The 17,335-nt window shown below is 42.8% G+C and overlaps 1 protein-coding gene across 1 annotated transcript in view; it reads right to left on the reverse strand.

Moving 5' to 3' along the window:
• TULP1 (TUB like protein 1) overlaps positions 1 to 17,335 on the reverse strand; it is a 253,884-nt gene that overhangs the window by 172,352 nt on the left and 64,197 nt on the right. Inside the window, exon 4 of the mRNA XM_063957230.1 lies at positions 8,347 to 8,445. Coding sequence (XP_063813300.1) covers positions 8,347 to 8,445 — 99 coding nt within the window. The remainder of the gene's footprint in view (positions 1 to 8,346; positions 8,446 to 17,335) is intronic.

Genomic DNA, 17,335 nt, shown 5'->3' on the forward strand with positions numbered 1-17,335 from the left:
AATCTTTTTAGACTTTGCCAAAGCGTTCGATACTGTACCACACATGAGACTTATCTACAAGCTACAAGAATCAGGGCTAGGAAGCACAATATGCACTTGGGTCAAAAACTGGTTAGATAATAGGAAGCAGCGCGTTGTGGTTAATGGATCTTTTTCAACTTGGACTGAAGTGCTAAGTGGTGTGCCGCAAGGCTCAGTATTAGGACCGCTATTGTTCAATATTTTCATTAACGACCTAACAGAAGGTCTAGAGAGCATGGTGTCAATTTTTGCAGATGATACCAAATTGTGTAAGGCTATAAATACAGAGGAGGATGCCGAGTCTCTTCAGAACGACTTAGTTAAATTAGAAGCATGGGCAGCCAAATGGAGAATGCGCTTCAACAAGTGTAAGGTAATGCACTGTGGTAACAAGAACAAAAATTACACCTACCTACTAAATGGGGTAAAATTAGGTGATTCTGTACTGGAAAAGGACTTAGGTGTCCTCATAGCTAGCAAGCTAAGCAGTAGTACCCAAAGTAGGACTGCAGCAAAGAAGGCTAATAAGATATTAGCATGCATAAAACGGGGTATTGATGCTAGGGACGAGAGTATTATACTCCCGTTATATAAATCACTAGTGAGGCCACACCTTGAATACTGTGTACAATTCTGGGCACCGTACTACAAAAAGGATATCCTGGAGCTTGTAAAGGTACAGAGGAGGGCGACCAAACTAATTAAGGGCATGGAGACGATGGAATACAAGGAAAGGCTTGAAAGACTATGCATGTTTACATTGGAAAAGCGGAGACTAAGAGGGGATATGATCAACATCTACAAATATATAAGGGGACAATACACAGAGCTTGCGCGGGACCTGTTTTTGGTTAGATCAACACAGAGGACTCGTGGACACTCACTCAGGTTAGAGGAGAGGAGATTCTGCACAATACGGCGTAAAGGCTTTTTCACGGTAAGGACAATACGTGTTTGGAATTCCCTGCCCGAGGGAGTTGTAATGGCGGAATCTGTCAACACCTTTAAGAATGGGTTAGATAAATTCCTATTGGATAAGGATATCCAGGGGTATGGTGCATAGTCATGCATTATAGTTACTCTAAATAGGGATAAAATGCAATGGCTGACAGCAGCATCAGTCAGAAATTTTAGTCAAATCATCATGCATAGGACACCACAAATAGGTTGAACTCGATGGACAATTGTCTTTTTTCAACCTCAGATACTATGTTACTTGCATTTTGGCTAAGTGTTGCATACAGGTGCTGTAACTTGGTGCACAGCACAATGTTGGTGTTTTTTTTTTTGTCACTTTCAGGACCCCTAATATCACTAACCATAGGTCCTCAAGGCACCCCAATGGTCCATGTTTTAGGTATATCCATTGCTCAGCACAGATGGTTAATTCAAATTGACTGAGGTACTAATTAAGTCCCTTGTGGCCATGCACGGATAAACTTAAAGCCTGGACCATTGGGGTGCCTTGAGGACCGCATATGAGAACTTCTGTCAGTTACCCTTGGTGCCCATTGCACACTGGTGGGGTTTTTTGTCACTATCCACAGTGCAGCCCAGGCGTCCTCCTAATACAGGGGCAGCATTATCCCTTGGTGCACAGTGCACACTGATTATTATTTTTTTGTGTCACTGCCCGCATTGCAGCATCAGCCCTTTATTGGGGATGAATGATGTTTATTTTGTAGGAACCACAGAGAGGATAAGTCTGGGATGTTCATATAGTTGGACTCTATATCAATCTGGCATAGTAAGAGGAGGCAATTTGATTAAAAAAAATCCAACGTCAAATATTAGAGCCCTAGAAATAGTCTTTTTAAGGATAATACAGGATAGTTGCGCGGCCAAATAAAGTAGGTGATGGATTTCTGGAGCTTATGGAGGAGGGAAAGGGGAACCACCACAGATAGAGTTTGGAAGAGGTAGAGCACTTTGGGGATAATATTCTTTTTGACAGCAATGATCCTGCCCAGTCATGAGATAAGCTGTTTCCACGAGGTCAGGTACGCTTGAAGTTTAGGGATGAGCTGAAGGAAATTTTCCTGATACAGCAAGTTGTGGGAGGTCAGGAAAACCCCAAGATATATATTTTTTTTATGCTGCCATTTAAAGTTGTAGAAGGATGTAAGTGATTCAATGTCCAGAGGGGAAGTATGGAGAAGCATGGACTCTAAGAGAAGTTCATTTTATATCTGGACAGTATACTGTAGCAGTCAAAAAGATTATAAAGTGTGGGATGAGATCCTTGGCTGAGAAAGTGTAAGTAAGATGTCAGCAAAGAGAGCAATTTTAGAGTTGATGTCCCTGACCTGAACATTGTGTTCAACCAAACCAAAGAGGCCAGGTGCTCAATTGTGAGAACAAAGATCAAAGTAAACAGGGGACAACCCTGTCTGGTGCTAGTGGATTAATAAAATAATTGTTTGGCATGTCATTAATAGAGACGCAGCCGCTGCAACCCTTAACATGGCGGGTAGCCGTCTGTCTTTGCAACTAGGCTGCGTAGGCTACTCGAAACAAGCAAAAACATTCAGCTGTGTGATGCTTTCGCATGTGTGTGGGGAGGCTGGATCTGGCATGTGGGGCGGGCTTGCCCTGTGTTGGGCATCCCCCCACGTCAAAGAATTTGATCATAGATGTGCATTTTTTCACACATCTACGATCAGAATTTTTTTTTTAATTTTAGCATAGATATTAACATCCAGTTTGAAAAGGGAAATTGTCTATAACTAGCACAATTGTGTGGGTCCTTACCCTCCTTTTGAATCAATACTATCCTGGCCTTGATCATCTCAATAGGAAAGAAACCACCCTGCAGGACTTAATTAAAGAGAGAGTACAGGTGGGGAACCAGGAGGCCAAAGAACTTTTTTTTTCTTTTTCCAAAATAATTTTATTCATAGGATCACAAAAGCGAACAGATACCAACAGATAATGGTTACAGCAAATTACATTGCAAATGCAGTATAATAGTTGGTAATTATAAAGATAACTAAAAAAAGAACAGTTACCCATTTTTGACCCAGAGAGCGGGTAGTATAAAACAAAAAAAGGGGCAGTCAGCAGCGCAGCTAACCGACTAACATTAAAGAGTAAGAGTAGAAGTAGGTCGAAAAGAAAGACAGAGAAGAAGAGAGAAAAAGACAAGAATGGACAAAATCGAATAGGATAGAGTCCCCTGAGGGTCCCATCCAATATGGTGCAGGGCATCACAAATGAAAAGGTGAAGGGGCATGCTGGGTGGCCAGCCATGGACTCCATATTTTATCGAATGACTTAGAGGAGCAGTTTATGATGCTAGCCATGTAGGCCATGCGGTAAACGTACCAGATACAGGGCAATTATAGATTGCATGGAAGGCGGGATAGGGTTTTTCCAATCTGCGGCTAGTTGACATGTTGTTGCGGAGACTATATAATGCAACAATTTATTTTGAAATGTTGTTAGCGTTGGCAGGTGTAAGGGGAGGAGAATGTATTTAGGGTGGGAAGGAATAGAGATCTGCAATAAGCTAGAAATAAAATTAATCATTTCCCTCCACTATTTTAGGACATGACCACCATATGTGTAGGAAACAGCCCTCTGCGCCACATCCTCTCCAGCACCTATCCGACGTATCCGGGTACATTTTGCTCAAGTGAGATGGTACATAATACCACCTATATAATAATTTATAAACATTCTCTTTGATTCTAATGCAGATGGAACTAGACGCCGCGTTACCCCAGGCTTCAGACCATTCCTCGTCATCTAAAGCCGAGCCTAGGTCCGTTTCCCATGCTCTCTCATGAGGATCACGCTGAGAGGGAGTGTCCCCAGTGAGAGTAGTATATAAGAGGGAAATTAGGCCTTTGGTTGAGTGACGTCTGAAACATATAGTCTCAAACGTGGTCAGGGGTCTGCTAGAGAGGACGCGGCCCAGTGAGGAATGAAAGTGTCTGAGTTGTAAAAATTTATAAAAATACCTAGAAGGAGTATCAATATTTTCTTGAATCTGAGAAAATTGAGGAAAATTAGTATCCCTGGTGATATCATTCAGATATAAGATACAAAAAGAAATTCCAGGCGCCACTATTGAACAGAAAAAAAGAGCTGCTTTCCCAGGGGTAATTGGTTTTAAACCCCTTATATAGAACAAGAAAAAACAACAATGGGAAAGCGCTATTTAATCTGTAGTAGATTTTTATTTTAATAAATCTTATTACTTGTCACTATATTTGATACCGGCCAGCATCAATACCCATAAAAAATGCTTTTACAATTACTTAAAACATTTCTTTTACAGTATTGCAATCATTATATTTACTAAGAAGCAACAAATAATAGAACAGCTGCACCTAATGTGCTATTGGCAACAAAGTCTCTTTATAAATATCTTCAGTGATACTTTGTACCAATCAGCTACCAGTGCACTTGCTAGTTTTTCCACATAGGATCTGAAACATTCACTTCACAGGTTGTAAATGATTTGCACTCAGCTCTGTTAATTTCTATGACACAGAGCATTCAGTGCATCTGATAATTGCTCCACATAACGTAGTGTTAGTAAAATTCATGCACTTTCACACGCTGTTAATGTCTATTATCCTATGTAGCTTTGTGCCTTTAGCACCTGTGATAATTGCTCCACAAAAACGTAGTGTTAGTATGAATCATGCACTTTAACAGCTGTTATCTCTTTATAGTTTGCACACAGCATATACTAGCTTTTAACTTGGTTATTGGCTTTTTTCTCACCGCTCCTGGTTTAAAGCACAATGTTCATGCATAACCATGCAGCCTTAAGGTGAAAAGTCCATGTCTGCCATATGAAGTTTATTTATCACAATGTAGTTTAGGACCATTCAGCATGCCTGTCAAACCACGGATATGGTATCGTCCCTCCCGGCTGGGGCTCTCCACGGTAGCCTTATCTGGAGTCCGTGTAAGGTCGCTTCTCACCACTTGCACTTTTTCTCTCAGACAGTAAAGTGAACTGTGGGATACCGGCAAATAAGTGATCTGTAGCTGTGTCCCGTGAGCTGGGAGATCGTACAGATGCGTTTCCCTGCCTTCTATAGATCAGCGGCTTCCTCAGTGTTAGGATATAAAAATTCAATACTTCAGTCTTACCCGTATTAAGTTTATAACCTGAATGTTTAGAGTAGAGGTCTATCTCAGAAAGGAGCGGCTGTAACAACTGAGATGGGGATCCCAGAGATATTAGGACATAGTCAGCGTATAACGCAATTTTATGTTCAGAAGGGCCTACCCGCACTCCAGCTAAATCTATATTAGCTCGGATCCTTGCTGCCAGTGGTTCCATAACCAGGGCAAATCGCAATGGGGAGAGCGGGCATCCCTGTCTGGTGCCATTAGTGATACTGAACGTGGAAGAGGTGAGGCGATTAATAGAAACCATGGCAGTAGGGGATCTGTAAAGCGCCAAAACACCTTTCTAGGAATTTGCCAGAAAAGCCCATCCTCCGGAGGCCCAAGAACTTTTTATAGTATGTGTAAGTAAAGGGGATTTGCCAGATTTTTGTAGCTTGATGGACTCTTCCCTTTTTTCACTCAAGATCTCTCCACTCAAACTATTTAATGCCTCATGGGGGGAAATGGGCTGCAGAAATAAAGTCCTCAATCACTGCATCAGAATGTGGAGAATAGAAGGAGGATGAGGCAGTCTGCAGGTTGTAGAGGTTCCTATAGAAGTTTTCAAATTCGATGTGGATAGCAGCGAGATCATGAACTAGATGCTTGTCGGTAATGCACAAGAGGTTGGCTGAGATAGGGACATCATATTTCTTATACGGGATTAGGAACACATTGGAGAGAAGAATGTGCATTCCCAAGTGAGAGGTTTTCGAGCCTGCCAGGAGTCATAGAGAAGTTGGGACTTCATGAGACTGAAGTGTGCTGTAGATTTGCGGAGGTCCACTCTGCCAGAGCCAGTGGCCCATGAGGTAGTTCTATCCAATGTGGGATTCAGGACCGAATTAAAATCACCAGAGATCCTTGTCTTTTGCGAAAAAGAAGAGTATCAAGTCTGGTGTAAAAGGACTGTTGGCCTTGATTAGGGGCAAAAACATTAACAATATTACTAGGGTGTCGTTAAAGATGTCCATGGACGCCGTGTTGTGGATGGCGGACACGTGACCGGGTGCACGCTGATGTAGAGATCCGTCTGTTACACTCACACAGTATTTACTTCCTGTGTGGGTGTTACCAAGGTTACTAATATTTAATTGATATCCCTGTCTGTTGTAACTCCGATCATGTGACTGGTACCGATCACGTGACCGAAAACAGCTGAATAAAACAGAATAGTTTAAAACTCTTTTCTTGTCTGCTAGAGTTCGTTTTTATCTAATAAATAAATTAAGCTATGGGACCAGCATGGATATTAATTCTTTATTGACTAAGTGTTTTTATGGACGGTTTGTATTTTGATAGTAATTGACTACCAACAGGTGTCAATCATTCAGCCACTTATTGAGACTCCTAAGAGGTATATAAGGAGACTCCAGTACAACTCATAACACATGCTCCTGAGGAGAGCTATTTGTTTGCCCATCAAGCCACCTTTTCACTGATTGATCCACTGTGGGATATCCCTGTTGGACCATCCAAGCCTTGGTATTCTTTTGGACACTTCTACTTCCACAAACTTCACTGCAGCATCTCGTGCCAGGACAAGTTTTGTCTTCCCACTACACTGCTAAAGAAACTATTCCTATGGGGACTGCCTAAAGTATGGTAAATGCTGCATATTAAAGTGACATTGCTCTCTGTTGGAAAGTGCCCTAGCCAAGCAAACTGACCATATTACATTATACCCAGTCGTATGAACTATTATTTAATAGTGTTTACAAAATATTGTGGCTTGAATGGTGTCATTTTTATACATTTGCATTTAAATGTTTGAATAAATTGTGTTATATTCATACACAAACCGTCCCTCTTATTCTTACAGCCAGCGCTGGTAACCCCTTTTTTATCCATATTGACGGTAACACATGAATACAAAAAACTTTATAACATATGCTCACTGATATGGTGTCAGATATACCTCTGTAGGTAAAACAATGGATAGGGAAGAAAAGTAGAAAACAGAGTGAAGTAGGGTCAATTGAGTTCTGAGAGCGGGCAGTGAGACAGCAATCTAAGGTACCTCCAAAAGTAGATATCTTCACAAGATGGAGGGTCCTTTTTGTAGCTCAAAATTAAAAATAAAATGAAACATTAAATCTGCACGAGTCCTTAGATTATGGAGGTAGGGGTTACCGTCTAGGGTAACTGTAGACCATAGACCATTCTTTAGGAGGGGGCGTTGTGTCGAAGCCTTTGGGGAAGAGGGGCAGAGGTTGCAGGAACAAGCTCTTCAGAAAGGCTCTGCATGGGGAAGAGGGATTGAGCTTTCACGCCCTCTCACATTTTGAAGACATAGGCTAACATGGTTTTGCCTATAAAAAAAATTGTCTCTTTAAATGGTATACGTTTAATTTATCAGCTGTCAGGATCCCAACAGCTGGCAATGCTGGCAGCCGGAATACCGGCACAACAGGACTATTCAACTTGTGGGTGTCCTCGACACCCATAGAGTGGGAATAGAACCTTTAGTGAGGGGGGACTCTTTGTGCTCACCGTGCTGCCGGCATACTGGCGGCCGGATGCTGTGGTCGGTATATTGACGCCCGTCTTCCCGGCCACCGGTAAATCATACTGAATCCCTTTAAATACTGCAGCAAATCACTGAAATATTGTCATTTGTGCCACATTGGAACCTATTACATTTTCTCCCTAACATGAAAAGATCTTGCTTAACTAAGAAGTAGAAATGGCCATTTCCATATTCAGTACAGGTTGAGTATCCCATATCCAAATATCCGAAATACGGAATATTCCGAAATACAGACTTTTTTGAGCGAGAGTGAGATAGTGAAACTTTTGTTTTCTGATGGCTCAATGTACACAAACTTTGTTTAATACACACAGTTATTAAAAATATTGTATTAAATGACCTTCAGACTGTGTATATAAGGTGTATATGAAACATAAATGAATTGTGTGAATGTAGACACACTTTGTTTAATGCACAAAGTTATAAAAAATATTGGCTAAAATTACCTTCAGGCTGTGTGTATAAGGTGCATATAAAACATAAATGCATTATGTGCTTAGATTTAGGTCCCATTGCCATGATATCTCATTATGGTATGCAGTTATTCCAAAATACGGAAAAATCCGATATCCAAAATACCTCTGGTCCCAAGCATTTTGGATAAGGGATACTCAACCTGTATCATTCCCCCCCCCCCCCCCTCCCCCATATATAGGATTACTAACCTTTCTGTTTTTTTTCTGTCTCTTCAGATTCTGTTTTATTTGTCTCCTTCTTTTTTGGCTTTTTGATGATCTTCCCAACTTCTGAATTTTTTTCTGAGTCTAAATTGAAAAGAAGAAATTATCAAGCACACTAAGCAACTGGCAAACAACTTCAAGTTTCTTTTTATCTATATTTTTTTCTTTAAATCACTTTGCTGAACAGCAGGTTTAAGGTGTATTTTTTTACATGTGGTTTGGCAAATTAAATTCTTGCTTTTCAAGTGTACAGTATCATATAGGTAAAGTAGATCAAATTTGGAAAACATGTAGACAATGATAAAATGAATGCTAGCTTTACATGCGCAGTTGGGACAGGCTCTTATCGGCAGGGTAAGGTAGGCCCTGGAAGGCAAAGGGTATAATGTTAGTGCTTTGGAGACACCAATTGGCTTCACCCACTGCACATGACAAGTGGCAGGGAGACAGGCATAAGCATAATCAGAGTGGCCGGTTAGCATCTCCTGTCTGTCTCCTAAATGTCAATAACGTACATGTGACATCCAGCCTTTCTAATAGACTGCTAGAGTGCTGATTGGGCACAAAAGGCTGCAAGAAGAGACATCAATAGACTGGAGGTAAGGTGAATAATTTGATTGGGATGTCTCATACGCATAAGGGGCCTAATTCAGACCTGATCGTAGATGTGATAAACTTAGCACATCTGTGATCAGTCACACAGACATGCGGGGGGACGCCCAGCAGAGGAATAGTCCGCCCAGCATGTCAGGCCCGACCCCCCCCCCCCCCTTCACACACACACACACACACACACGTACAAAAGCATTGCACGGCGGCGATGCTTTTGTACTGGAAGAGAAGCTCCCTGCCAGCGCAGCTCCTGCACGCTGGCTGGAGCTACTCATCGCTGTGAGGGTCACAGCGGCTGCGTGTGACATCACTTAGCCACTGTGGCCCGACCCCCTAACGGTACGGGCACGTCTGCGTCGCCCGGACCGCACCCCCTAAATGGCAGCCAAATGTCACAGGACCGCCCAGTGACCGCCTCTGCCTGTCAATCAGGCAGAGGCGATCACAGGCCTAAGACAGCCGACGGCTGTCTGGCATGCACCGGCGCACTGCGGCGCTGGCGCATGCATAGTTCAGAGCTGATTGCTGCTGTGCGAAAACGCACGGCACTGATCAGGTCTGAATTAGGCCCCATGGTCTGATTTATTAAGGAGGAGGGGAGCTCAGATTTTGGGCATGATTTTCAACAAGGGACGGGAGGATGCAGATTTGGATTTTATTTTTGATGAGGAAGGGGCAGTTTTGAGGTATAATTTTTAATGAGGAGGTTGGGGTGTCAAATCTGTACTCATCGTTTTTACTGAGAGAGGGAGCTAGATTTAGGCTATGATTTTCAATGACAGAGTAGTGGGGCAGAAATAAGTTCATAAGAGGTCAAGGGTGTTAAATGAGGGTTGAGTCAGATCTGGTGTCTGGTTTTATTACTCTTGTAATAAAAGAAAATAACTTTAATATGCCATTCAAAAATTTAAGGTGGTCAGTATTTAATTCTCAAATTGTAAATGTATATGTAGTAGATTGTTTGTATAATTCAACAGTCACAAACAGTACAAAATAGCAATAATGCTCCAGTGCATTTTTAAGACATGTGCCGCTTACATCAGTAAGTGTCCTGGCGTTATGACTCCCAAGAATTTAGATGTATTGCACACAGACTGGGAGAGACTATAGACTTGTTTCCCACAGACTGAAGTCACTGAATTACCCATATGTAGTCAGATGGAAAGCGTTCTCAGTTCGTAGAACCACACCCCAGTACTCCTAAATGGAAACTCTCCTAGCAGTCAGTACTAGGTGATTGCACTGAGATCCTGCATCTGTGCACACCCAACAAACTTTGGAAAGTAACCTGTTTATTTATTTTTATTTTTTATTGGCCTATCTGATTATCCTTCTGCCAGCTCCTTAATCTATCTCCAAGTCTACCAACCTGGCTTGCTACTTGGACTGTTTGCTTCTCTGGATCTATTGACAAATGGGAGCAAGGCTTCTTTTTACAAAATTATTTGTGGTTGCCAACCTACTGCTGCCATATGTATGTCTCTGGCAATGGAGTCTCACTGTAGAATTTAAATGTGATACAATTTCACTTGTGACTGTAAATAAATGTGTTTCCATGCCATCACTAATATTTCTTTACATACAGTATGAGGAAAAATGTACAAAGTGTTGGTTTTGCTGGGATTTAGAAACCAATGTGATACACTGCAGATTGGCGGCAATATATTGTCAAAAGCACTGTATTTACTAAATGTAATTATATTTAAATTGAAATGAGTACAGACTATAAATATTGCTAGACAAGAACAAAAAAACAATTCAGCGCAGTTTAAAAAAAATTGTAAGTTGTTGCAGTTTTAAGTGGTTCTAGGTCCGTGTGTCTGTACATTGTATTATTTTATGAGACCTTGTGTGACCTTGATTTAAGTTATGATGATGCTATATAATAATAGAAACATACATCAAGGGGCTGATTCAGGTGGACGTAATTAGCACAGCCTCTGTGTCTTTGTACACAGTAGCATTGCTACAATATGCAAAAGCCACAGGATGTTTCTCAAGTAAAAAAATGCTGGCTGCAGCCTTCTTGCGATCCCTTGATGCGTCCAAGGACATACAGTAGCATCGGATCAACTGTGTGACCATCTGATATTTAAGTAACCCACAGGTTACTCGGGATGTTGAGTGAAATCCTGCTGCTGAAACCAGTGAAGTTGCGTCCAAGGACGCAGACTTCCTGGCCCCTTTCATTGGTGTGCTGCGTAAGCTGAGGCTTACACAGCTAGCCGTCTGCATGACGGTCGCAATGTTGGATCCCAGCTTGTGATGTTGGTCGCGGTGCTGGGTGCGCAGCTACAGCAGCAGCATTTGGCGTCCCCAACTCCCAAAATTTAATAGGGACCTTATTCACATTATATGTCCCTTATTCATGTTACGTCACACACTTCTTCATGGTATGTCACAAAGTAGTGTCCCTTATTCATGGTATGTCACACAGTAGTGTCCCTTCTTTATGTTATGTCACACAGTAGTGTACCTTATTCATGTTATGTCACACAGTAGTGTACCTTATTCATGTTACGTCACACAGTCGTGTACCTTATTCATGTTATGTCACACAATAGTGTACCTTATTCATGGTACGTCACACAGTAGTGTCCCTTATTCATGTTACGTCACACAGTTGTGTCTCTTCATGTTACGTCACACAGTAGTGTCCCTTATTCATGTTACGTCACACAGTAGTGTCCCTTCTTCACACAGTAGTGTCCCTTCTTCACACAGTAGTGTCCCTTATTCATGTTACGTCACACAGTAGTGTCCCTTCTTTATGTTATGTCACACAGTAGTGTACCTTATTCATGTTATGTCACACAGTAGTGTACCTTATTCATGTTACGTCACACAGTAGTGTCCCTTTATGTTATGTCACACAGTAGTGTACCTTATTCATGTTATGTCACACAGTAGTGTACCTTATTCATGTTACGTCACACAGTAGTGTACCTTATTCATGTTACGTCACACAGTAGTGTACCTTATTCATGTTACGTCACACAGTAGTGTACCTTATTCATGTTACGTCACACAGTAGTGTCCCTTATTCATGTTACGTCACACAGTAGTGTCCCTTCTTTATGTTATGTCACACAGTAGTGTCCCTTCTTCATGGTACGTCACAAAGTAGTGTCCCTTATTCATGGTATGTCACAAAGTAGTGTCCCTTATTCATGTTACGTCACACAGTAGTGTACCTTATTCATGTTACGTCACACAGTAGTGTCCCTTATTCCTGTTACGTCACACAGTAGTGTATCTTATTCATGTTACGTCACACAGTAGTGTCCCTTCTTTATGTTATGTCACACAGTAGTGTCCCTTATTCATGGTATGTCACACAGTAGTGTACCTTTTTCATGTTACGTCACATAGTAGTGTACCTTCTTCATGGTACGTCTCAAAGTAGTGTCCCTTATTCATGGTACGTCACACAGTAGTGTCCCTTATTCATGGTACGTCACACAGTAGTGTCCCTTATTCATGTTACGTCACACAGTAGTGTCCCTTCTTTATGTTACGTCACACAGTAGTGTACCTTTTTCATGTTACGTCACACAGTAGTGTCCCTTCTTCATGTTACATCACACAGTAGTGTACCTTATTCATGTTACGTCACACAGTAGTGTACCTTATTCATGTTATGTCACACAGTAGTGTACTTATTCATGTTATGTCACACAGTAGTGTACCTTATTCATGTTATGTCACACAATAGTGTACCTTATTCATGGTACGTCACACAGTAGTGTCCCTTATTCATGTTACGTCACACAGTTGTGTCTCTTCATGTTACGTCACACAGTAGTGTCCCTTATTCATGTTACGTCACACAGTAGTGTCCCTTCTTCATGTTACGTCACACAGTAGTGTACCTTATTCATGTTACGTCACACAGTAGTGTCCCTTACTCATGGTACGTCACAAAGTAGTGTCCCTTATCAGGGCCGTAACTAAGGGGGGGCTAGGGGGTCACGCGCCCCGGGCGCTGGAATGTGGGGGCGCTAGGGAGGCTGTTTCTGCAGCCAAAATCTCTGGTTGCCGCGGAAGTGAGGGAGAGAGGACGGAGACAGTAGTCTGGCCGGCGCGGTTGAGCAGAGCCGAGACTGGGACTGATGAGAGCACACTGGCTGGCGGCTGCAGTCAGTCAGTGACAGTGAATGAGTCACTGTCACTGACGCTGCAGCATTCCGCACTGGACTCTGCAGGCTCCTCTGACAGGGGAGCTTTCACGGAGACAGCATGTCTCCAGGAGCCCTGAGCCCACAGCCCTCCCCCATGCCTGGGAACAGGGGGAGGCACACAACGCAGCAGCGTGGACTGTGAACGAGGGGCAGCTGTGACAGAGAGAGATTTATTATGAGGTATGTTTCTCTACCTGGCAGACAGCTCCCCCTCTACAATGTGTATGTGTTTGTGTGTGTGTCATTGTTCCTCTGGTCCCTATACAGTGTGTGTGTGTGTGTGTGTGTGTGTGTGTGTGTCAGTGTTCCTGTGGTCCCTATACAGTGTGTGTGTGTTAGTGTGCGTCTGATCCGATTCCCTATACAGTGTGTGTGTGTGTGTGTGTGTGTGTGTCAGTGTTCCTGTGGTCCCTATACAGTGTGTGTGTGTGTGTGTGTGTGTGTTGTGTCAGTGTGTATCTGGTCCCTACACATTTTGTGTGTGTCAGTGTACATCTTGTCCCTATACAGTGTGTCAGTGTGCGTCTGGTCCCTATACTGTGTGTGTGTGTGTGTGTGTCAGTGTGCATCTTGTCCCTATACAGTGTGTCAGTGTGCATCTGGTCCCTATACAGTGTGTGTGTGTGTGTGTGTGTGTGTGTGTGTGTGTACATCTGGTCCCTATATATTCTGTGTGTGTGTCAGTGTACATCTGGTCCCTATACCGTGTGTGTGTGTCAATGTGGTCATATACAATCTGTTTTTGTGTCAGGGTGCCCCTGGTCTGTGTGTGGGTGTCAGAGTTCCCCTGGGACCTGCACCATATGTGTGATAGTGTGCCCCCTATATAATCTATCTAATGTGTATACGCAGCTCCTCTGTGGTGTAACGTGCATAAGCGGCTGTAGTGTGGCAGAGGCTCCTCTGTGGTGTAACGTGTGGGATTTTATATATATATATATATATATATATATATATAATTGTATTTTAATTATACTTTTTTTTTTTTACTTTGCGGGGGGGGGGGGGGGGGGCGCAAATTTACTATCTTGCCCCGGGTGAGAGCAACCCTAGTTTCGGCCCTGCCCTTATTCATGTTATGTCACACAGTAGTGTCCCTTATTCATGGTATGTCACACAGTAGTGTACCTTCTTCATGTTACGTCATACAGTAGTTACCTTATTCATGTTACGTCACACAGTAGTGTACCTTATTCATGTTACGTCACACAGTAGTGTCCCTTATTCATGTTACGTCACACAGTAGTGTCCCTTATTCCTGTTACGTCACACAGTAGTGTACCTTATTCATGTTACGTCACACAGTAGTGTACCTTATTCATGGTACTTCACACAGTAGTGTCCCTTATTCATGTTACGTCACACAGTTGTGTCTCTTCTTCATGTTACGTCACACAGTAGTGTCCCTTATTCATGTTACGTCACACAGTAGTATCCCTTCTTCATGTTACGTCACACAGTAGTGTACCTTATTCATGTTACGTCACACAGTAGTGTCCCTTATTCATGGTACGTCACAAAATAGTGTCCCTTATTCATGTTACGTCACACAGTAGTGTACCTTATTCATGGTACGTCACACAGTAGTGTCCCTTATTCATGGTATGTCACACAGTAGTGTACCTTCTTCATGTTACGTCACACAGTAGTTACCTTATTCATGTTATGTCACACAGTAGTGTCCCTTATTCATGTTACGTCACACAGTAGTGTCCCTTATTCATGTTACGTCACACAGTAGTGTACCTTATTCATGTTACGTCACACAGTAGTGCACCTTATTCATGGTACGTCACAAAGTAGTGTCCCTTATTCATGTTACGTCACACAGTAGTGTCCCTTCTTCATGTTACGTCACACAGTAGTGTCCCTTCTTTATGTTACGTCACACAGTAGTGTACCTTATTCATGTTACGTCACACAGTAGTGTCCCTTATTCATGTTACGTCACACAGTAGTGTACCTTATTCATGTTACGTCACACAGTAGTGCACCTTATTCATGGTACGTCACAAAGTAGTGTCCCTTATTCATGTTACGTCACACAGTAGTGTCCCTTCTTCATGTTACGTCACACAGTAGTGTCCCTTCTTTATGTTACGTCACACAGTAGTGTACCTTATTCATGTTACGTCACACAGTAGTGTCCTATATTCATGTTAAGTCACACAGTAGTGTCCCTTATTCATGTTACGTTAGACAGTAGTGTCACTTATTCATTATACGTCACACAGTAGTGTCTCTTATACATGTTACGTCACACAGTAGTTTCACTTATTCATTATACATCACACAGTAGTGTCCCTTATACATGTTATGCCTAACAGTAGGTTCCATTATTCATATTTTCATCACACCGTATTGCTTCTTATTTACAGTACATTACACCTCACCGTATTACTCCTCGGACCTAATTCAGACCTGATCGTTGTTGTGTGAAATCGCACAACGTCCAATTATCAAATGACTGCGCAGGCACCGCAATGCGCAGGCATGATGTCAAAGAGTGACAGAATGGTGCAAAAATTTTGATTGCTAGGCGTACGCAAGGTAATTGACAGGAAGTGGACATTTGTGGGTGGTAACTGGCTGTTAGGAAAAATGCAGGCATTCCCAAGCGTTTTCTGGGAGTGTGTGTGATGTCGGCTCTGGCCCCAAACAGCCTAATTCTATCGCACTGTAGGAGTAAGTCGTGGGCTACGCACAGACTGGAAAAAATAAGATTTTACTTACCGATAAATCTATTTCTCGGAGTCCGTAGTGGATGCTGGGGTTCCTGAAAGGACCATGGGGAATAGCGGCTCCGCAGGAGACAGGGCACAAAAAGTAAAGCTTTTCCAGATCAGGTGGTGTGCACTGGCTCCTCCCCCTATGACCCTCCTCCAGACTCCAGTTAGGTACTGTGCCCGGACGAGCGTACACAATAAGGGAGGATTTTGAATCCCGGGTAAGACTCATACCAGCCACACCAATCACACCGTACAACTTGTGATCTAAACCCAGTTAACAGTATGATAACAGCGGAGCCTCTGAAAGATGGCTTCCTTCAACAATAACCCAAATTAGTTAACAATAACTATGTACAATTATTGCAGATAATCCGCACTTGGGATGGGCGCCCAGCATCCACTACGGACTCCGAGAAATAGATTTATCGGTAAGTAAAATCTTATTTTCTCTATCGTCCTAGTGGATGCTGGGGTTCCTGAAAGGACCATGGGGATTATACCAAAGCTCCCAAACGGGCGGGAGAGTGCGGATGACTCTGCAGCACCGAATGAGAGAACTCCAGGTCCTCCTTAGCCAGAGTATCAAATTTGTAAAATTTTACAAACGTGTTCTCCCCTGACCACGTAGCTGCTCGGCAAAGTTGTAATGCTGAGACCCCTCGGGCAGCCGCCCAAGATGAGCCCACCTTCCTTGTGGAGTGGGCCTTTACAGATTTAGGCTGTGGCAGGCCTGCCACAGAATGTGCAAGTTGGATTGTGCTACAGATCCAACGAGCAATCGTCTGCTTAGACGCAGGAGCACCCATCTTGTTGGGTGCATACAATATAAACAACGAGTCAGATTTTCTGACTCCAGCTGTCCTTGCAATATATATTTTTAATGCTCTGACAACGTCCAGTAACTTGGAGTCCTCCAAGTCACTTGTAGCCGCAGGCCCTACAATAGGCTGGTTCAGATGAAATGCTGACACCACCTTAGGGAGAAAATGCGGACGAGTCCGCAGTTCTGCCCTGTCCGAATGGAAAATCAGATATGGGCTTTTGTAAGATAAAGCTGCCAGTTCTGACACTCTCCTGGCCGAAGCCAGGGCTAGAAGCATGGTCACTTTCCATGTGAGATATTTCAAATCCACCTTCTTTAGTGGTTCAAACCAATGAGATTTTAGAAAGTCCAAAACCACATTGAGATCCCACGGTGCCACTGGAGGCACCACAGGAGGCTGTATATGTAGCACTCCCTTAACAAAGGTCTGGACTTCAGGGACTGAAGCCAATTCTTTTTGAAAGAAAATCGACAGGGCCGAAATTTGAACCTTAATAGATCCCAATTTGAGACCCATAGACAATCCTGATTGCAGGAAATGTAGGAATCGACCCAGTTGAAATTCCTCCGTCGGAGCACTCCGATCTTCGCACCACGCAACATATTTTCGCCAAATTCGGTGATAATGT

This window comes from Pseudophryne corroboree, chromosome 2 (genome assembly GCF_028390025.1).
Source record: "Pseudophryne corroboree isolate aPseCor3 chromosome 2, aPseCor3.hap2, whole genome shotgun sequence".
Lineage (NCBI taxonomy): Eukaryota > Metazoa > Chordata > Amphibia > Anura > Myobatrachidae > Pseudophryne > Pseudophryne corroboree.